Source organism: Alligator mississippiensis, chromosome 13, assembly GCF_030867095.1.
Source record: "Alligator mississippiensis isolate rAllMis1 chromosome 13, rAllMis1, whole genome shotgun sequence".
In the NCBI taxonomy this organism is placed as follows: domain Eukaryota; kingdom Metazoa; phylum Chordata; order Crocodylia; family Alligatoridae; genus Alligator; species Alligator mississippiensis.
The window spans coordinates 57,598,426-57,619,246 of NC_081836.1; the positions used below are offsets into that span (position 1 = coordinate 57,598,426).

Here is a 20,821-nt window from a genome sequence, read left to right on the forward strand (position 1 = left end):
TACGGGACTTTCTGCTCCCTAGAGTGACCACGCTAATAGCTTCCATTCAAATGACCCCATTCAAGGCTGGGGGGGGGGAGGGGGGGGTAACCTATTGTAGTGAGCCTTGAGAGGCTGAGCCTTGAAGAAAGCGTCTTAATTTTGCTTTTTAACTCACAGCTTCCGTGAGATCGGCCGTTAGCAAGCACATGGGACAGTGCCGTGGCACCCGGTCCCTGTAATCTTGGAGATACTGCTGGCTGACAGGCCTTCATTTCTGAGACTCGTTATTCACCTTACTGTACTACTTTTAACTCTCAAGTGTAAATCCCTGCCCTCTACACCATCTTGATACAACCGTGCCGTTGTATTTGGCCAGCCCAGACAGACCCATTCCCTGCGCAGGGGTGGGATCCCTCCCTAAGTGTTGCCCCGTTTGGCGGGTAAATGGTGTCAGCCGTCCTGGTGCCATAGTGGCCACGAATATTTACAAGCAACGAGGGTGGCTGTCACTGCATCCCGTCCGCCTTGGCCTTTCCAAGCGGTGGCCTCTGGGCTGCACACGTTACCGTTAGCAATGGGGGAGACAGGCCTGGCTTTAACCATCGTGTTTCCCAAACCCACTATCTTCCAGCCTTGCTACCTTCCCAGTGGGAAGAGGGGTGGTCCAGCTGGCAGAGGTTAGGGATGGGGGGTAGGGGGGTGTAACCAAGAGCTTGCAGGGCTTGCAGGGGTTGAAGGGTTGCAGTAGAAGCAAGAGGACACGTCACGCTTGCGTCCTTCACTTGCAGCATCAGGTCGGGGCCGTTGTAAGGAGTCCCGGAGCTGATGCAGTTGGGCTCTAGCACGACAAGTAGTGAAACCCTGCTTGGAAGCCACCCAGCCTCTGTGGGACGCGCTGCGAGGATCCACAGCCTGGCTTGTGCCTCTCCTGCCCGTGACGTGCTCCCACCCTGCCTTTCCAGCTGGCCTCTGTCCCTCTCCACCTGCCATCTCAGACGTCCCGAGGACGTCACTTCTACCGTCAGCTCTGCGAAGAGAGCCTGTGGCAACTATTTCCACTTCCTCCTGTCTGCGCTCTACCTACGTCCATACTTCACATTAAATCAACATAGCCTTTTGGCTAAAGATAGCCACCCTCATCCTCGTCATAACACTGAGGCTTGCCCCCGCCGGCGCCTTCCAAAACCTCTTGCTGGATCCTGCTATCTGCACAACAAGGACAAACTTCAGGGCTTGGCTGCTCGTGAACACCCACGCTTGCTGGGTTTGTGTGTCTGCGGAGAGGGAAGAACAGAGCAAGGGAAGAGAGAGCCTGGGTGTCCCCTGATGGCTGTGCCTTGACCTGCAAGGCATCGGACGCCCGGCATGAAGCACAAAGCGTCAGGAGCTGGTTACTGAGAATAAAGTGCAAAGAGGTGATAAGAGCAAACTGCTCTGGAAGTGTCCTGGGAGGGAAGCCCCTCTCTCTAGCCCCTAAAAGTGCTTGGCTGGAAAGGAGCGTGCAGTTCCCCTGCTGCGGGTGTTCTCCTCCTCTGGGTGGGGGAGCTCTGGCGTGATCCACCGGCGTCCCAAGAGATGCAGCTGGAGAAGCGAGACACGGCCGAGTCCAAGGCGCCACCTGTACCATCGAGAACGGCCCCCGCTGCGATCGGCCTTTCGTTTCCAAGGGCTCTTGTAGCGCGCCGGTGCATTTCGGGAGCATCAAGCGGGGTACGGGGAAGAGACCAGCTAAGTGCATCGTGAGATCCCACCGCCCCTCGGCTCCAGCTGTAGGGCCGGACCTAGTGCCGGACTGGCCTGAGCCTGGCGTGGCCGAGAGCACGCGCACCCCACGCGCTCGGACACCTAATACTTTATATACAACGAACATTCCCGGAAGAAGCACTTCATACATCCTTTAAATAACTCTGACAATAGTGTTCTGTCTCCTATCTACAGGTTTCAAACACGGTACCGATGCTATGAAAATATAGCAAACATACAAAAATATATACATTAAAAACCCCGTATAAATTACTTACAATAATACATAAGGCCAAACAGCAGCGGGGACGTGAACGCAGGCCGGGGGGTGGGCTCTGCCAGGGAAGGTTTGCTGATGTTCTGCACCACTTGGCGCAGCTGGGAAGAATTTGGGGGAAGGATGGGGCTGGCCGGGACCGGCACGTGGGTGTTGCCTGGTCCTGGCAGGAGAAGGGGCCGTGAGCTGCCTGCACGACGTAGGAAGCAGAGCCCAGCTGCTGCTCTACGCCGTGGCCTGCGGTTTAAGCTGGAGGGGTGGGAGAGAGTCGGAGCAGGGAGCCCGACCGTCGTCCCGTCTCAGACGGAGGCAGACGGTCAAGCAAATTGTGCTTGCTTTCCACCGGAGAGGAGCTCCTGCCTTCCCCTCGCGCTTCTGGTTGCTGAATGGAGCCTCTTGGCCTCCTTGCTAAGGGAGGGTCTGGGCTTGGCTCGCTGGCACCCAGGCCCGGGCAGAGGTTGTTTCAGCTGCGGGGCGGAGGGGAGAGGGCTGCGTTCACATCACCCGTTTGCTCGTTCAGCTTACGATTTAAAAAAAAAAATACTGCTTTCGTGATATATTATCCCGTTCTTGTTAAGGTCGCGTGTGTCGTCAGCCAAGGAAAGCATTGTTTAAAGTGCTGGGCAGTACATACGAAAAAGTAAACCGAAAAAATACATATACTTATGTCAATACATTCCTTCAACGACCAAACCAAGCCATCGACGCAACGCGCCCCCCCAAGCCCAGCCGCCGGGCGCGGGGGACGCCGGCGGGGCAGGGTGACCGCAGCGAAGCCAGCGCTCCGGTACCCGTCTCGCTAAGGGACCGATCGAACGAGTCCCCTGGTTGAGCTGGTGCCGTTACCACCTCCACAACGGGCTGGTTTCCATGGGCGGCAGCGTAATGCGGATTTTGTTGGAATTCAGCTTTTTTTTTCCCTCTCTCTCTTTTTTTTTTTTTTTTTAATATCAAATGTCATTAAATACAAATAACATGAATTTCTGGAGGATAAATTCAGCCGATACTGGAAGTTAAGTGATGATGCTGGTGTTAAATACTGTCTATGCATATAAAGTGGGATTAAATATCCTCTTGGAAACTGGTAGCTTTCCTCCACTGTGTGTCTGGTCGGGGAATTCCAGAAGTCAGTAAAAAAACAACCCAAAACAACAACAAATGCTTAAACGTAGCGGGGAGCGCGGCTCCTCTCGCCCCACTTTGGCACAGCCAGTTGAGAACGGGAAGTCCCCTGGAGCCGGCCCTGGCACCAATTCTTGGTAAAGCATCTTAAAAATAATCGGCCTGCCTCGGGTTGAATCCACGTGCTTTGTTTGTGGTTCGGAAACCTGTGCTTTTTGGGTTGATACCATCCGAATCGGAGCTCTTCTCCGCTCTGCTTAGTACCGGCTGCAACGAAGCGAGAGCCTCGCGGCTGCTCGCGCCGCATCTGGGCGAAGACGGGACCCGCTGAGGACGATCCCCAAGGACGCCGTCGCTCGGGAAGCAGGAAACCACGTGCTCGAAGCTGCCTGGCTGGACGATGCCCCGTGGCAGTACCCGCGTGCCCCGATCCTCGCGCTGCAAGCTGGCGCTGAGCTCAGGCAGGGCGCATTAGGCTCCCCTACGGTGCCGGTCTCCCGAGGGTCCCGGCTCGGACCCCAAACGCTGGCGGCTCTCCACGCCGCGAGGATCTCCCTGCCCTCCACCAGGCAGCACCGTGACGTGTCCCCTCGGCGATGCTGCGTGGTCCCGTTACTTCACGCTGGGGTGGACCTTGTTCTTTGCCCGGAGGGGCCTCTTCTTCACGGCTGGCGCCAGGGTGCCGTAGCCTTTGTGCGGGGACGCCACGCCGATGCCCCGGCTGGCTCGAACGAGCCGGCTGGGCACGGCGCCCGGGCCGTCCTGCGGGGCGCCGGGGGACCGGGAGGGCAGCGGGAAATCCACGTCCGAGGCGTTCTCGCCCTGCTCCAGCCCGCCGCAGCCCGGGGCGCACGGGACAGCCTGGGTCCCGCGCAGGCGCCGCGTCCTGGCCCGGCGGCTCTGCGTGCCCTCCAGCTGGTGCTCGATGCGGTACACGTCCTCCGTCACTTGGTTCACGCGGTCGAACTGGGCCAGCAGCATCTCGAAGAGGGAGAGGAGGCGCCGGAGGTCGGCGTCCACCTCCAGGCTGTCCCTGGCGCTCAGCACCAGGCTGAGCCCGTCCAGCTGGCTGGAGGAGGTGGAGGCCCGGGAGCTGTCCGAGGCGGCGCTGGGGGTCGGGCCCCGGAAGGACTTGGAGTCGCTGGAGGAGCGCGAGGGCAATGGCTCCATCCCCTCGAATCGCACCTTGTGCCGGAACTGGAAAGGAAAGCGAGGGGTTGCAGCCGGCCCATGTGGACCCTCGCGTCCCCGCACCGGGGACGGAGCTGGGGGGTGGGTGCTACCTGGGACCCTGGCCAGCCTGGCGGAGGGTCACGTGCCCTCGTCCTGGTGGCAAGCGGTCCTACGTGCTAAATCCCAGGCTGGGCAACCCCGCAGAGAGGAGCCGGCCATCTCCGGGCCTGCCCCAGCCCCTCCCAGAAAACCCCGTGCGCCCTTGCACCGTGCCCACAGGGGGAAGGGGAGCCCGGGCGAGCCGCACTCACTTCCTTGGCTTTGCTGAAGCCCATCCACATCTTGAGCCTGCGGACGAAGAGCTCCACCATCTCGTAGTCCTGCGGCTCGAAGGCCGGCCGGTACAGCTCGAAGTGCATCTCCCGGTAGCGGTGGAGGAGCACGGCGGCGAAGAGCCGCAGCACCACCCACAGCTCCAGCACCACGTAGCTGGCGCAGAACAAGCCGTGCCAGCCCGAGGGCTCGGGCGGGCTGGGACGCAGGGTCGCGCTGCCCCGGACCAGGGCGAAGAGGAGCAGGAGGCTGCTGCCGAAGCTGCGGAAGGACTCGGAGCAGGAGGAGAAGAGCTGCGAGGGAACGGGCGGCGAGCAGTGAGATGGGGGCTGTCCCTGGGGGTCGGCCTGGAGGCACCTGCCTTCCAGGACCCTGGCTGACGATGCCAGTGGGGGACCAGGCTTTGGGGCACCTCCTGTCCTCACTGAGGATGCTTACCAGGAAGCCGAGCTGGGCGTACGCCAGGGCGAGGATGCCAAACGCCAGCCCCGCTGCGGCCAGCTCCTTCGCGGACTTCTGCAGCGTCTTGCCGAACACGGACCACTGCCGCACGAAGCGCAGCTGCTGGGCGGCCTGCGGGCGAGCAAGAGGAGCGCGGTTCGTACGCCGCCTCGCACGTCCCCGCTCTGGGATTCTGCTGCCACTTCTGTCACCGACGTCACGACAGCGGGACGTGCCCGTTGCCGAACCGAGCCGGCGGCCTTACCTTGATGGTCAGCAGGAAGAGGAGGGAGGCGGCCAGGCTGCTGAAGACGCTGTTGAGGAAGGCCACCTGGTAGAAGCTGGTGAAGCCCCTGCGGTTCTTCAGGTACTTGGCCCACTGCTGGTCGGCGATGGTGGCCTGGCTCAGGTGCACCACCACGGAGCAGGTGGTCAGCAGGATGAGCAGCCACTGGGCGTAGCTCCCCAGCCGGACGAAGTAAGCCCGGCCTTCCTTCTTGATGGCCAGGGACTCGGAGACCACGAAGTACACGACAAACATCATGAGGAAGACCTAGGCGGGGGAGAGGGAGGCGCTTGGAGCAAGGCCGCTCTTGGCAAGCACGCCGGCCACCGGAGACCTCCTCACGTAGCAGCCCGGAGCAGGATGATCTGCCTGCACGTGGCACGGCCTTGCACCCTGCGCCCTTCTCCCGCTGCTGGCGCTTGGCACCCCTCCCTCCCTCCTGGGACTGCACTGAGCTCCCAGGCAAACGGGAGAGCGGGAAGCAATGCAAGGCTCATCCTCTCGCTGCATCCCCCAGCGATCCCAGCACTGGACTGACCATCATGACGAGCTGCAGCGTGACTCCCCCGCTGAGCCGCCGCAGCGGGAAGGGCTGGATGTTGACGGCCGTCACCGCGTGCCCCGCCACGGGGAACTCCAGCCGCAGGGTGATGGCCACGTGCAGGTCCACGCCGGGGTTGTACTGCGTCAGCTCCACAAAGACCGCTCGGCTCCTGGGAGAGCAGAGGGGTCAGGGCACGGGGACAAGTGCGGGCTCTGTCTTCGGTGCCCCCACGTTCGTAGGGTCCCGGGAGCTGCTAGAGCAGCCCAGGCCTTGCATCTGTCTTGCTTAGGATGATGCTTTTCTAGTTCAGCCCCAAGCAGCACCTCCCTCCTGGGGCTGGATGGGTAGGTTGGCTTGAGAGGGGAGTCTCAGCGTAAGGCTCCTCCTTCCCCTTTCCCTCATCTGCGACCCCCGCAGCCTAACCCTAACCCTGCCGACCCCAGCCACCACGCACCCCACACGTGGTGCCCCGGAGCGTGGCTTACATGTTGTCGATCCAGCCGTGGTGCTGAAGAAAGTCCAGGCGGGCCCTGCTGTCCTCCAAGGTGGTGCCCAGCTCCTGGGTGTAACCTCCGCTGTCGTAGACAGAGAAGTAGCCCCAGTACCAGACCCTGCAAGGGAAGGGTGGCCAAGCGGTGAGTTTGCAGGGAGGGCTGCCAGAGAGCTCGACCCCCCAGGACAGGAGCAGCCCCTGATGTCTGTGCAAGAGCAAACCCTGATCCAACACCCGAGGGCTACGCCCCGCACCCCCATCTCCCTGCAGAGCCGGGCTCCACTTGCTCCTAACTCACGCCAAGAGTTAGAAAACCTCTAGGCTTTGCACGCCACCAACTCTGCTGGAGTCGAGGGACAGCACCTGGCTTGGCTGACGTGACAGCTGGAGACCGAGGGATCCCCCCAAATTGTCTGCAAGAACCCGGCCATGGGGTGCACTTTGTGGACGGAGCAGACACCGTGCCTCCCTGCCCTTACCCAGCCAGGTCGGGCGGTGAGTAGGACCACGTGGCTGTCCGGTTCCCAGGCCCGCTGTCCCAGCCCACGGTGTGATCGCTGGCATCGAAACTGCCAGAGCGGTACATGCATCTCTTCCTCACCGCCGCTGTGTCTGTGCCACTGAGGAACTCCTGAATGGGGTCCAGGCATTTGTCTGGAAGAGACGGTGCAGCGTGAGCCCGGGGCTTGGCACGACCCGGGACAACCACCCCGCCACGTGGTGGTGATGGCGGTTTCTTCCCCATCGTCTTCCTCGAGTCAAACCCGCCTTCTGCTCCCATCCTCGCCGCTTAGCCCTTTACCAGCATTTATGAGTAAATATGGCATTTAGACTGCCAGTGCGAGCCCCATCTTTGGGGCCCTGTGGCTCGTCAGGAAGGACCTGCTACAGCAGCCTCCGAAGCCACGAGCTGGGAGGAAGTCTGGGATGCTCGGAGATGGGAGATGTCATTTATCTAGGGGCACCGGGGCATTGGCCCCCCCCAAATGACCGGGGCATTGTCCCCCCCCCAAATGACCGGGGCATTGTCCCCCCCAGATGACAGCGCCAGGCAGTGGGACCCGACCGAAAAGCCTCCTTGTCCAGTTTCAGAGTTCCCTGTGCTGCGGCATGAGCTATGTGGGGCAGGAGATGGGACAGCGCGGATGGGGCTTGTCCCCACGTACCTTCCTGCGAGCGGAGCTGGCGCAGCCGCGGCACCCCCAGCGTCAGGCTGTGGCTCTCCCGGCCCGACTGGTTGTTGTAGAGATACGGCAACAGCACCTGGGACATCCAGACCCAGAACTCGTCGGACCTGCGCACGCGGGGACGGGAACAGAGAGGGAAAACCCGTAGGGTGGATGCAATATGTGGTGTCGCCCTGCAGCCCGGTGCGCCCGCTTGGAAGAGCCGCCTGCCTTTCCGATGCCCGTACAAAAGGGACGAGCGCTGGAGAGGTGATCTCTGCGGCCTCTGAGCACAGCTGAGAGTTATCACCGAGGTCACGGGACTCTGCTCATTAGGGGGGCAAAGGCCCAAGGGGGGCGAGTCAGCCCAGACAGTGCTGGCTGGACCCTGTCAGGCCTGTCTCATAGATGTTCACCAGGGAAAGGACCCGCTGGACCCTCCCGTGGGTCTGACAACAGGAGAGGGAATAAAGAGGCATCCAGGATACGGGAGAAGGGACAGTCTCTGTCCGGCCATGTGACGTGGGCCATGGCAGAGCCCTTCCCCTTCGAGGCGAAGGAGCTGGGGCAGATCCACCTGCCCTGAAACGTCCAATTCAGGACAGCCCAGGGGGAGAAGTCCGCTCGGCGATATCCAGCATGAAACCCCTGCCCAAGGCTGCATGGGACACAGTCCGCACCGCACGCCGCCGTTACCTCTTAATGCAGAGGAAGTCCTCGCTGCCCAGCTGCTGCTTGATGGAGCTCTGCAGCAGGAAGGCCTGGCTGTTGCGGGACGCGTCGCCGTAGCTGGTGAGCAGGTTTACCAGCAGGAAGAGCATGTAGATGAGGAAGTTCTGGGGAGCAGAGGTGCGGGGTCAAGCTGAACGGCGTGGGGACAGCCTTCCCCCAACTAGGCTGACCCAGGTCCTGTTCCCGTGGGGTGACGGTGGCAGGACCCCTCCTTGGCTCCACTGCAGCAGGATCGGGCCCTGCCCATGGGTCTTCCTCCCATATGGGAAGCAGCTTCTCAACGAAGCCCAGGCCCAGGATGCGGGAGCTGCTACGGATAGCGCAGCACCCACCCCTGGCTTCCCTACATCAGCCAGGGCAGCCTCTCCTTTGTTAGGGGTGCCGCTCTTCAAAGCGACGTTGCTCTGCTAGAAATAACTTCCTTTCCTTTCTTTTAAAGCTGGGGCATTAGCACGCACGGGTTTGCACCGAATGGGCAGCCCTTTCTGGACGCTGAGCTGGGAGGGGGCACGCGGACGGGTCTGCGAGGCGCTCCCCAGTGCCCGTGTGCAGTAGCTGCTCTCCGCAGCGAGGAGGGAGCGCTCCCATCTCCTCCGCGGCACTTCACACGGAGCAGCGCAGGTCCTTGGGTGGGCTCTGGGGGTGCCCTGGAGCCCAGCACGGTGCAGGGAGTGTCTGGGGCCCTTTGGAGGGGCCTGGGAGCCAGCCCTGGGCTGCACGGGGGGTCAGCAGACAGCCAGCCTCGCCAGCTCTTACCTTCAGCATCTTGTGCAGCAGCTTGACCTTCCTGGCCTCCTCCTTGGCCTGGAAAAGGGCAAAGCCCTGAGGAGGCCTCACCTTGTTGATCTTCTCCGAGACGTGCTCCACAAACGGGTTCTCCACCAAGGTGTCGTCCTCCTCCGGGTGCAGGCGCTTGGCGACCAGCGAGAAGTAGAGGGCTTCCACCAGCACCTGCCACGGAGGACACGGCACATCAGCCGTCTGTGGTGTCGCTGGTCCTGGACCTCTGGACATCCCCCCTCCCCTCCCCTCCCAGCAGGTGGGAGTCTGAGCTGTGTTCTCATCTTTTCAAGGCTTTAGCAGAGGAAGGGGAATCCACTTGGCTCGGACCCTTGCACCTCCACACCTGCAGACCTCCGCAGGCATGTGGCGAGCACCGAAACTCAGCTCAGCCTTGAAATGGGTGGACTAATCCAAAGGACAAGCCTCTGCATCGGTGGTTCTCCTGTGCTGGGCTCCAGGGCACCCCCAGGGAACGATTAGATAGGTCCCACCCCATTTAATAGAGGCAACAGATGGAGGAAGTGTGCAATGCAGTGTGCAGTGCATGTCCTCCTTCATTGTGGAGGAAGCGTGCAATGCAGTGTGCAGTGCAATGTAGTGTCCTCCTTCATCGTGGAAGATGTGTGCAATGCAGTGTGCAGTGCAAGTCCTTCATTGTGGAGGAAGCGTGCAATGCAGTGTGCAGTGTAAGTCCTCCATTGTGGAGGAAGCATGCAATTCAGTGTGCAGTGCAAGTCCTTCATCGTGGAGGAAGCGTGCAATGCAGTGTGCAGTGCAATGTAGTGTCCTCCTTCATCGTGGAAGATGTGTGCAATGCAATACATGCAGACAGGTACACGCACAGCCCCAGGTTCCTGTCTAGCTTTCAGGGGTGGGTACTGATTGCCCCGCGACGTTCAGCCTTTTGAGAGAGGTGGGGAAGGAGCAACACACGCGTGCACACAGGCTTGCCCTCTCTCTGCTCTCACCTTGAGAGGTTCCCAGATCAAGAAGGAGGCCAGGAAGCTGAATATCCCTGAGATGAGCCACATGAGAGCGACGCTGGAGGTGAAGCCCAAGCCGATCCACACGGAGACCCCGAAGCAGGCGGCGACGAGGAGGAGGCTGATGGCGTGAGCCAGGTACGAGCACCAGGAGGGCAGCAGGCGTTTCTGGAACGCACGGTCTGTGGCTGCGGGGAGCAAAGCACGTGACCAGCGGAGAACAGTCGCCCCGGGCACCCCAGACACCTGAGCAGGCAGCAGCAGTCTGGCACATCTCCCACTAGCTATAGGAGTGCATGCACCTATATTACAGTCATTGCTCAAATGCAGCTGCCCCCAGGTAGGAGGCGGCATCACCAGATTGCAGTGTCGTGTGCGTGTGTGCACGCATGCAAGAGCGGGGCTTGTCTGCCCAAGACCCTGGGACAAATCTAACTAGAGTCCCAGACAGATAGTGCTGCGGGTGTCACTCGAAGCCTGGGTGGCCCTGTCCACTCGGGCAGCGTGGAGGGCCTGCCGAGCTGTCCAGCATCTCAGTGCGTATGTCCCCAGGAGCCTTGGCCTTTCCTGCTTGCTGCTGAGACCTCCAGGATGGGGTGGCTTGCATGGTCTGCTCAGACATGGATCCTTCCCCTCCACCCCTTGGGATTAAATAACCGTGCCGAACAAATAGGCCGGTAGTGCAGTGAGCAAGATGAGCTGCTTGTCTCGTGGGCGATCGTGTTTCCAGCCTTATGGGGGCCAGACCGATTAGCTCACGGTCATCCTGGAACCAGGATAGGAGCAGCGAGGGGTGGGTTTGTTGCAATGCCTTGGAGCAAGACGTGCAGTGCTAGGGCTTCAGCTGGGAAGGTTTTGGAGGATTTGGATGGGATCCGGGGATGAAAAGACAAGCGAGCGTGAAATGGTAGGAGGTGGGGATATACCCCGTGTGTCCCTCTCTGCCCCTGGCCACCTGCGTGTCTGTCTACCTGCCCTTCCTATCCTTTCTGGCTGCAGGATTTCTCCCTCACCGGCTGCAGGGAGGACACCCGCCGCGCTGGCCGCTGGCAGCAGAGAGGGCCTGGCCACCCGCGTACCTGTCCATATAGGCTTGGCCGACCTGCTCACTTCCCTGGGAGGAGGTGCCACGCTCTGCCCTTTCTCATTCAGCTTCTGCAGCACGATGGTCTCGGTCTTCTCCCCAAACACGCTGGATCTACCCCGGAAAAGCAATGACATCAGCAAACGACGGGGTCTCGTTAGCAGGGGTTTGCCTTCAGGCACAGGGCGTGAGGGCAGCATGCCAGGCTCAGCCCCACCGCCTCCCCGCGTACTCACAGCCCTGAGATCAGGTCGGTCTCGGCTCTGCCGTAGTGCCCCACGTCCTGGGAGTGGGAGATGCCGCTGGCTCCATCGGCGAGGATCTGCCGGATCAGGTCTTCGTCTGGGGGAACAGATGGGCCCTTAGGGGAGCAGTGGGACCGCAAGGTCCGGGTCCCGTGGAGGACGGGGTAGAGACCCTGTCTCCCACATCCCGCTCGGGCAAAGGCATGAAGAGGGGAAGGTGCTGTTCTCCCCCGGTGCCCCATGCACGGGGATCTGCATTTCCCTGGGGGCACCGCTGGTTTCTATGCAGCAGCTCCTGATCCACGGCAGTGGGAAGGGGCCGGCTGGTGGGTGCTCCTGTTGGGAAAAGCTAAGCCCTCCTCCGCCATCTGCACCGCAGCCTCCCCCAGACGGGCTGGAGGGCAAGGAGCAGGAGCACGATGGTGGGCGTCTCCCCCAGGCTGCAGCAAGGGGTGCCAGGGACCTTCCCCCCCACCCTGTGTGGTCTCTGCATGTGTCTGTCGCTGCTCTGGGAGCAAGTCCTAGCCCCAAAAGCCCCGGTGCTAAGGCTCGCTGCCAACAAGTCTATTCCCAGCGCCAGCAGGGTCAAGCGCTGGCCCGGTCCAGGCTGGGCTGCTTGCACACTCACCGGAGGCAGAGATGTATCTGGCCTGGCCCTGGTGCAAGCCCAGCGACAAGCCGTCCTCCGCCGCCAGCGGTGTCTCGAGGCCCAGGTGGCGGCTCGTCCGGCCGCGCTTCAGCTTCTGGATGGTGTTGCCCATGATGGAGGGGTCGCTGAGGAGGTCCGGCCAGGTGAGCAGGGCCTCGCTGGAGGGCCACTGGATCAGGCTACGGGAGAGGAAGCAGAGCCGCGTGGGTCCGAGCACGAGCTGCTTGGAAAAGACGTCGGCAGAAACTCCTCGCCCCCCACCCGCGGAAACGACCCGGCTAGGAGAGCCCCCAGCCCAGCAGCGCCCCTCGTTATCCGGCGCCCAGCGCCCCAAAAGGCTCCGCGGTGCCTCGTCTGCAGCTGAGGGGTCTCGAGGGCGACAGAGACCCGCTGCCTCGCGCTCACCTTTTTGAGTCGTCCGGGAGCAGGTCGGTTTTGGTTTGCTCGGAAACGGCCTGCGGGGAGAAACAGAAGGAGCTCCAGCCCCGCGGCGCTGGCCGGTTCTGGGTCCGATCCCAGCGGGCGGATGCCGCCAGGTCAGGATGGGGCTCAGGCAGGGGGTGGACCAGATGAGACCTCTGCAGCTCCCTCCCAGGGTTTCTATGAGGTCCTGCCTGGCTCTGTCCCTGCACCCCAGTCGTTTTCTGCTCGGCTCGGGGCGGGGGGAGCGACACGGCGGCGCCCGCTTACCTCGGCCCGCAGCCCGGGGAAGGTGAGGAAGGAGCTCTCCAGGAGCGAGGAGTCCAGGTAGTTATCGATCTCCAGGGACTGCTGGTCCGAGTGCGTCAGCGTGTGGCTGACGGACGCCTGCACGACGGGGGGAGCTTGAAGGTGCTCGAAGGGGCTCCACTGCATCCCCAGCTCCTACCTATGCAGCACCCCAGGTCCTAACTGCTCCCTCCCGCGGGACCGGCTGCCCTGGCTTACACGGGCGTGGGAAATCGGGGCCAGCTGGGCACCCACATGCCTTTAGGCGCTTGGGCTACGCCAGCACCGTGCAGAGCCTCCGAAGGGACAGGTGTTTGGTAGCAGGGCTCATCAGAGCTGCCGAGGAGGGGCCAGGTCATTGCTATAAGAGCCTTGGGAAGCTGCTTGGTGCAACCTTTGGTAAGCCACGGTGCTCGGGCAAGGCTGGCAGCCCCCGCCGAGACCTGGGCAGCTGCAGGCAGGCGGTGAGCACCAGCCTGGGGGGCCGAGCGGTTTGCAGCATTGCAATGTCTTTGCAGCGTTGAGTCCAGCCCTTGGCGAGTTCTGCGTGTGCAATAAAACCAGGCCCCGCAGGAAGAGACCTGGGGCCTGGTGTGAGTGCCTCCCGGGCTGGGCAGCCAGAGAAGCAGGGATGTGGGTCTAGCTCCTGGGGAAGCTCGTTCTGGACTTGCAGACAGACAAGACTCAGGGCTGCAATTTATAGGGTCGCTAAGTATTTAGGGAGCCTTGCTGTAGGGTGGACGCTGCGTCTCCCATCCGTGGTGCTGCTCGTGGCAGGAACGCCGTCCAGCATGACAGACCCCGGCCCTGTCTAAACGCACCGGGGATCGGCGCAAACCAGCCAGCCATTTCCACCCCCGCCAAGCTCACTTTACCTTGCTACGAGCCATCCTGAAGAGGAACAAAATGACCAGGTAGAGCGGGTAGATGACCACGCTGGACACCAGCCCGACAGCCAGCGTGTCCACGCTGACCGGGATCAGGCTGGAAACAGCCACGTTACTGAAGACGGCGGAGAGAGAAAGGCGAGGGGGTCAGAGCTGACCTTGCCAGCACACGGCCTTGCCCTCATCTGTGTTTCAACCACCCCGGGGGTTTTCCTTCAGTCTAAGACGGGGAAGAGGGGGTGATGCCTTGGGATGCAAAACCCAGCTATTGCTGGCTGCGTTTGCCACTCAATTTTTTTCTTTTCTACTGGCAGATTCCCTTGAAAAGAGTTCACTCTGCTCAGCCCCTCCCAGTGCCCTCCTTTCAGGGGGATTTATGACTTAGTCTCTCAACTGGCTATAAAAGGACTCTGAGACCCCCAAGCTGCAGGACGAAGCAGTGCCAGGGCGTTTGCAATGCCCTCCCGTGAGCCTGGCGCCTCCGCAGCTGATGCCGGGGGTCCCCACGGTGCCTGCTCCATCCTGTGACACTTGGTTTCTGAGCGTGCTGGACTCCCGCAGGGTCCTTGTCACTGGTTGGTGATGGTGAGGGTAGAGGCAGGTGTGAAACATGGGTGCAGGGGGGAAATGGAGGTGGGAGCTGAGGCTGGGGAGCAGGGATCTGGCTCTCCTGCGGTCCCCTGCCTTTACGCTGACGGAGCTGATGGGGAGAGGGCCACCGCGTGAGCAAGCCCCACGTGCCGTGCAGCCCGCGTGATTGCCCCTGCAGCTGCCACGGAGCCGGGGGGAGCCGCACCGAGGCACCGGATCGCCGCACGGCGGCACGGCCCACCTGAGATGGACGTCTCCCACGACGCCGTACCACACGGCGTTGGCGCAGAGGAAGAGGAAGACGAGGCCGGAGCAGCAGGTGGCCCGCTGGACCCGGGTGAAGCGGCTGCGCGGGGGCCGGTCCCACATGGACAGCCAGACGTGCTTCTCGAAGAAACCCCGCTGCAGCTCGGCCACGAAGATCCGGGAGAAGCTCTGCAGCTCGTTCTCGCCTGCGCACGGAGCAGCCGCCTGAGAAACGCCGGCCAGGTCCACGCCACCCAGCCAGGGCCGGGGCTGCCCCTGACCTGTGCCGGCTCCGGGGCACGGGACGGGCACCAAGGAGCGGCTCGTCCCTTAGCCGGGGACCGTGCGCCCTCCCAGACCCCCGTGCGAGCAGCCAAGCACTCACTGGCGGCGTAAACCTCCTTCTCCACCATGCCGTCGTTCTCCTCGCTCTCCACCGACAGCCAGTCGTTCACCAGGAAGAAGTAGCTCTTGCTGCTCTGCAGGTCCCGCACGATGATGTGCTGCAGATACCAGGAGGGGCTGAGCCCTAAAAACCGGGGAACAAAGAGAGGCGCCTCGTGGCAGACATCCCCTCCGCGTGCGGGCAGGAGGGCGGGGGTCATTGCGCAGAATTGGCACCCGCAGGGATGGGCAGGCGGGGGGACAGCGAGCTCCGCAGCACCCCTGCCAACCTCCCCTGCCGTGGTGCGTTGGGCAGGGCCAGGGGCTCGGGTCTGTCTCTGCTCGAGGCTTTTCAGTGCCCCCAGACCAGCCCGGTTCCCCGAGGCGTGCGGGTCGGCGGCAGCCTGGCCCCGCGGCAGGTCTGCAGCCCAGAGCAGCAGAAGCCTTGCAAGATGGCAAGCTCTGCCCCCGTGCAAACACCTCCCCGTCTCGCGGGCCGGAGGCTGCCCTGCCCTCACCTTTGTTGTCGTGCCAGACGCGGATCTTCCAGACGCTGCCCAGGCTGCGCTCGGTGGCGATCTGGAAGACGTCGAGGCCGTTGCGGTGGAACGTGTTCTCCCCGTCCAGGTGCCTGTGGCCGCTCTTGTTGTCCGCGCCGTACAGCGTGATCCCCACGTGGGCCGTCGTGCCTGGTGGGAAGCAGTTGGAAGCTCGGTGACGGGGGGTCCCGTCCACTGCAGGGTCCGTCCTGCCCCTCCCGCCCGCGACCGAACGAAACGGCCCGTGGAGGGGCCACGCGACGGCTCGCAGGCAATGAGCGTGCCTCTCTACAGCGCTTCCCCTAGGCCTCCCCACACCCACAGACAGTGTTACGCCCAGCTCGGAAAGGGCAGCCGGTGGACAGGGGTGCGTGTTTTCTTTCCCGATGGGATGGGATGGGATCTCCCGTTCTCGCTTGCTGGCACCCTGCCGGGATGAGATGTTTGCTCTGGATGTCCTTGCAGGACGGCTTGTTTGCTCTGACTCTGATACCCGCTGCCAGACGCTTCCTCTCCCACCTGGTCCACCCAGGTGTGCCCCAGACCTGCTCCCAGCGCAGGAGCCTGTTCCCAGGGATGACCGAGAAGGGCCTCGAGAGCCGGGAGATGCTCACGCCGCGCTCCCAGGTAGCATCTGCTCCGGTTTCAAAGCCCGGGGAAGACATTTCTGGCATTGGCGGCTGCAATCCCAGCCCCACGGCTGAAAGCGCAGCTCGCTGCTCAGATGCATTTGGGAACCGGACCAGACCTAAGCGATCATCGCGCTGGCAATGTGCATGACGGCCTCGCCGTCCCATAACAGGGAAGCACAAAGCTCTTTCCCGGGAAATGGGGGAAGTGAGGGGAAAAATGGAAAGCTGCATCTCGTCTCTGGAGACAGGAGGGAGGTGGCCGTGTGTGATGCGGCGTTCGCCGGCCAACGGGCGCGGGGGCACGGAGACTCATCCCGCAGACCCCCGCGGGTTACCGTAAAGCAACGCCTGCTCCAGACTCACCTGATCCCCTGCCCCAGCCGGTCTTCACCAGGATCTCGTACTTATACTGCCCGTTCTTCCCGCAGAAGGGGATCACCCCCACCCGGTTAACGTCGATGAGGTCCAGCTTGTGCACGATGAGGGCGGCCACGGAGTACGTCACGAAGCAGACCGCGCAGGTCAGCAGCACGATGTAGTTGAGGCCCGGGCCGGGTGCCTGAGCGGGAGGGAACAGGGTGAGAGATGCTCTCCCCACCCGCGGGGCCGTGGCTCGCTCTGGGGGTCTCCCTGCCTCGGGGTCTGCAGCCACTGCGGGGCACAACTAGTGCCTTCGGGGTGTCCACACGCTGGGATATGCAGCTCCGTGCAGGTGGCTCGTTGCCTGTATGCTACCTGCTCTGCAGTGAGCTTCCCGTGGCTACGTGCTTTGCTGCTGTTCACTTCCATGCCAGAGACCCCTAAACCCCTCGGGAAGCACTGAGCGCTGGCCAGGAGGGGAGGGCAACCACACGCCCCAGCAGTCAGCAAAGATACTGCCCCAGCTTCAAGCAGCCGCGTACATGTACGGGGTAAGGCAAAATGCAACCAGGATTTGACCACCCCCCGACGAGCACTGGCTCGGAAAGGCTATTCGCTGCCTGCAGGCGGGCAGGCGTCAGGATCTGGGCATGCACCTCCTGCAAGAGGGTGCAACCAGACGACACCTGCCCGGGCTGATGCAGGGGGAGACCCACCAGCCTTGGCTCTCCTATCCACGCGCTGACCGGGGCTGCTCTTGCTTAGCTCGTGATATGCAATGGCAACTTGTTTTTTGCAGGGAGCTCTTCTCACTCACAGGAAATATGAACCGGACGGAGTTTGGGGGAACGAACAGGCTGGCTCCGAAAGCCGTCAGGTGCTGGGTGAGGCACACCGCCTGGTCCGGCCTGGTGTCCTCCAGGGGGACGATGCCCTCCGTCTTCCACCTCCTCTCCTGCTCGCAGAAGTACTGGCACAAGGAGGTGTACAGGCCCAGCGTCACCTCCACCGCGGACCAGCTGAAGTGGTTCGTGATGTTGAGGTAGTAATCCTTGGTGGTGTCGTCGGTGCTAAAACGGAGAAGGGAAAAGCATGGCGCTGCAAAGCGGTAGCACCAGTCTCCGCCTGGAGCAACCTTGTCTGGAAACCCTCGGACGCTGCTAGTTATTATTTATTAATTGGGTGCATTACCCTAGTCCTGATTACCCTACGCCAGGACCAAGGGAGCTAGACCCACTACATATCTAGCACTTTCTCCTCTCTTTTTAAGGTCAGTTATCAGACTCGCCCAGCTCTTCCCCAAACGTTAACCATGTACCCAGTTTCCCTGGCCACTTCCACAGACTGCTATGATTCCTGGCCCAGGGGAAGATGTCCTCATTAGCATCATTAATCAATGGCAGTCTCATTACCAGAAGCTAGAGGGGCCATGCTACCTTGCTCAACGATGGCTCCATCGTGGCCAGACCCACTCCCAACCCACCGGACCCTCTTCTCCGACAACACCGCAGCGGGGTTCGCAGGCAGCGAGAGACGTCCCCTCCTGCAGCCGTCTCAGGACGGGTTTTAGCAGCGAACGTTGCATTAATGATTGCCACGATGGGAAAGAAAGCTGAGAGCCAAATGCCCCATGGCCCAGTGACACCCCCATTTAGCAGACCCCAGGGCAGGTGTGCGCTGGACTGCTGCACAGGTGAGCAGAGCAGGAGGTTGGGCATCCCCTTCTGCACATGGGGCCAGAAATGAGCCATGCAGAGGCAAGGGGGCTTTACTGGAGGTTGAAGCACTAGGATTAAAATGGGACTACCCCCCTGGCCTGCTGGGCTCTGCCAGACGGCGCAGTGGGGTCTGTGCTGAGCAAGTCCCAGGTCTGCCGCAGCCCAGGGAAACTCCAAGACTGGGCCCTTTAAAAACAGGCCTTCTGGGAAGTGTAGTTCCCTGGGGGTGAGCCGGCCGGGCAGGTGAGTCAGGTCACTGGGTCTATAAGGCAAGGCTGGAGCGTAGCCAGTCAAGGGAACAGGTGAGCTTGGGACCTGCTCGATAGCTGTGCCCGAGACAGCGGGATCGAGCTCCCCGGTGGGAGGTCAGACTGGGAAAAGCTGGGAAGGTGGAAGGGAAGGACCTGGCTGGTTCATTGCTCGCACTGCTCTGCCCCAGGTGGGAAACAGCCTCCAGGCTGCAACCAAGCAGTGCAAAGGGAGACCGTGGCCATGGATTTGCAAACGAGGTAAGCCGTCGGGGCGGGCAGGGGTCTGCAAATGGTGGAGACTGGAGGAAGCAATGCAGGAGGAGGAGGAGGCACGCTCTCGGAGGACGTGGGGTAGCTCCGGTAGCTCGGGTGCATCTTGCAAAGCCCAGCAAGCCTCATGCTCCTGCGCATAAGCTGCTCTGCTAGCTGGGCCCCGCTCCTTGCTTGCTCCAGGTACACCGGTGCCCATCCTACTGCATGCACCTCCTGCAAGGACGGTCTGGCTGCACTCGGCCAGGATGCCGGCTAGGGACACAACCATGCTGCCGGGCAGGTTTGCTAAGGGAATGAGCCCTGCTCAGTCCTAAGAGCTGCTCCAGGCTGTGGCCCTTGCATGCGGGGTGGCATCTTACACGGGGGAGATGAAGAAGGTGTACTGCTTGTGGTCCTTTCTGGCCAGGGCCTCCAGGCCGATCTTCTTGGCGGCGCTGCAGTTGTGCTCGCTGGGCGCGGGCGCATCGTGGAGGTAGGCTGCGACGAATGGCTCTGGCTCACTCGAGAGGTAGCGGTCTGGGCAGCACGGGGAAGAGAAGGGGCAGGGTGTTACCGAGCGGGCTCGGGCCCAGAGCCCTTCCTGGCTGATGCTGCAGGCTGGCAGGCAACCAGGAGCAGCGGGAACCTGCTGTAAGGCAATTGTCAGGGCTCGTGGGGTCCCTTGGTGGTGTCCCGTCAAGGGACAGCTGCTCATTCACAGCAGGCTCGGGCCCATGCTCTGGTGAGCAGGAGAGGATGGGCTTTAGGGAACGTGCCACCCACCTCTGGGCCACCCTCAGCTCCAGAAAACGGGAGCCATGTCCACCCCTGGGGACGTGGTCACGGGTGCCTCGTGAACCCACACGGGTCCCATTTGGGGGGCAACACGCAGAAGGAGAGAAGGCACAGGCAGAAGCAACACGGCTGCCTTAGCATGGTGCGGGGCATGCACAGAGACAGCAACGTTGCTTCCACGCTGGGAGGTAGCGTGTCTGCCATGCCGTGCTCCCCAGCACAGCAATCACAGCTTGGTAAAGCATCCCCCTTGCACGGTGGAAAAGGCCCCGTGTCTGTCCTGTTAGATGTGCCCGTGGAGCGGTCCTTACGGGCAGCATCCACCCTCTCCTCCTCTCCCCACCCTTCGGGGACAAGCAACACCGAGAGCTGGCGCTGTCCCGGGCCGCTCTGTACCTACCGTTTAAGATGCGGTAAGTCAGCTGGAAGTGCAGCCCTGCTTCGCGGTGGTTGTTCTCCGTTGTAACCACGAGGTTGACCGAAGTCCTTTCCGGGATGACCTCCGTGCCGGCAGAGATATTCATTGCCTCGGTGTTGTTGGAGACCATCACGGTGATGGCTTTCTCGGAGTCCAGGCTCCCAATAGGAATCTGGGTCCCGTTGTTAGTTTGAAACTCCATGGAGGCCACTTCCGTGGACACGGTGTAGTTGCTGATGTAGCCGAAGGGGAAGGGATTGGAGTCCACCCGGAACATGACTTGGATGACGTCGGTCAGGTCGGAGAAGGTGGTGTTGAAGGCCTGGGGGATGGAGAACTGGCAGTCGGGCGTGTTTTCATAGCAGAGCAAGTTGAAGGGGTCAGACCTCTTGCCTTTGGCCACGATTTCTCCTCCCGCCAGCTCGAGGGGCTCCTCATTCAGCACCCGGGACTTCATCAGGATGCGCATGAGGCTGGAGGACAGGCTGTAGGCTTTGGAAGCCACCAGGACGTGGTGGTGATCATTGAACAACTCCTGGGGCTTCAGCTCCGGTGACGCCGCGTTGACGAGGTGTATCAAGTCCCCTGTCCGGTGAAAGCACAAATGGAGAAGCGGTGACTACCACGGTCCAGAGCACAACCGGCTCCTTCCCAAAGCGAGGAAGAAAGGGCTGCCCTTTGGGGCTCAGCAGGGCACACCTGACCTGGCACAGGGATTGCTCTGCAAAAATACCGCACCTCCTCTTGCCCCCTTGATCTGTCCTGTGCTGCAGCCAAGAGCTAAAGCTGCCAGGGCCTGAAGTGGGTTTGTTTCCCTTTCGTGGAAGGGGTGAGACGCGCGGACGGGGAAAAACAGACCAACAGAAGCCCCCAACCTCCCGAGAGTAGCTGTGTTAGGGCGCGGGGAGCCAGCACCTGCACGGGCACATCTGCACGGGGTGCCCAGTGCATCTGTCACACTAGACTGCGCTGCCAATTTTATATCCCATCCCCAGGTATAAACC

General features: G+C 61.8%; 1 protein-coding gene across 2 annotated transcripts in view; it reads right to left on the reverse strand.

The window, feature by feature from the left end:
- Window positions 1-3,654: 3,654 nt before the first annotated feature.
- PKD1 (polycystin 1, transient receptor potential channel interacting) overlaps window positions 3,655-20,821 on the reverse strand; it is a 91,130-nt gene continuing 73,963 nt past the window's right edge. For both annotated transcript variants that reach the window (XM_059716463.1, XM_059716462.1), the window contains exons 23-46: window positions 19,800-20,402; window positions 18,985-19,141; window positions 17,201-17,453; window positions 16,387-16,582; window positions 15,371-15,541; window positions 14,854-14,997; window positions 14,464-14,674; window positions 13,620-13,746; window positions 12,727-12,843; window positions 12,442-12,491; window positions 12,016-12,215; window positions 11,379-11,484; window positions 11,138-11,256; window positions 10,044-10,246; window positions 9,049-9,243; window positions 8,257-8,396; window positions 7,561-7,688; window positions 6,874-7,048; window positions 6,387-6,512; window positions 5,896-6,070; window positions 5,337-5,624; window positions 5,069-5,203; window positions 4,609-4,923; window positions 3,655-4,321 (exon numbers count right to left, since the gene is read on the reverse strand). In XM_059716463.1, the coding sequence (XP_059572446.1) occupies window positions 3,737-4,321; window positions 4,609-4,923; window positions 5,069-5,203; window positions 5,337-5,624; window positions 5,896-6,070; window positions 6,387-6,512; window positions 6,874-7,048; window positions 7,561-7,688; window positions 8,257-8,396; window positions 9,049-9,243; window positions 10,044-10,246; window positions 11,138-11,256; window positions 11,379-11,484; window positions 12,016-12,215; window positions 12,442-12,491; window positions 12,727-12,843; window positions 13,620-13,746; window positions 14,464-14,674; window positions 14,854-14,997; window positions 15,371-15,541; window positions 16,387-16,582; window positions 17,201-17,453; window positions 18,985-19,141; window positions 19,800-20,402 (4,919 nt within the window). In that variant the 3' untranslated portion in view covers window positions 3,655-3,736. The remainder of the gene's footprint in view (window positions 4,322-4,608; window positions 4,924-5,068; window positions 5,204-5,336; window positions 5,625-5,895; window positions 6,071-6,386; window positions 6,513-6,873; window positions 7,049-7,560; window positions 7,689-8,256; window positions 8,397-9,048; window positions 9,244-10,043; window positions 10,247-11,137; window positions 11,257-11,378; window positions 11,485-12,015; window positions 12,216-12,441; window positions 12,492-12,726; window positions 12,844-13,619; window positions 13,747-14,463; window positions 14,675-14,853; window positions 14,998-15,370; window positions 15,542-16,386; window positions 16,583-17,200; window positions 17,454-18,984; window positions 19,142-19,799; window positions 20,403-20,821) is intronic.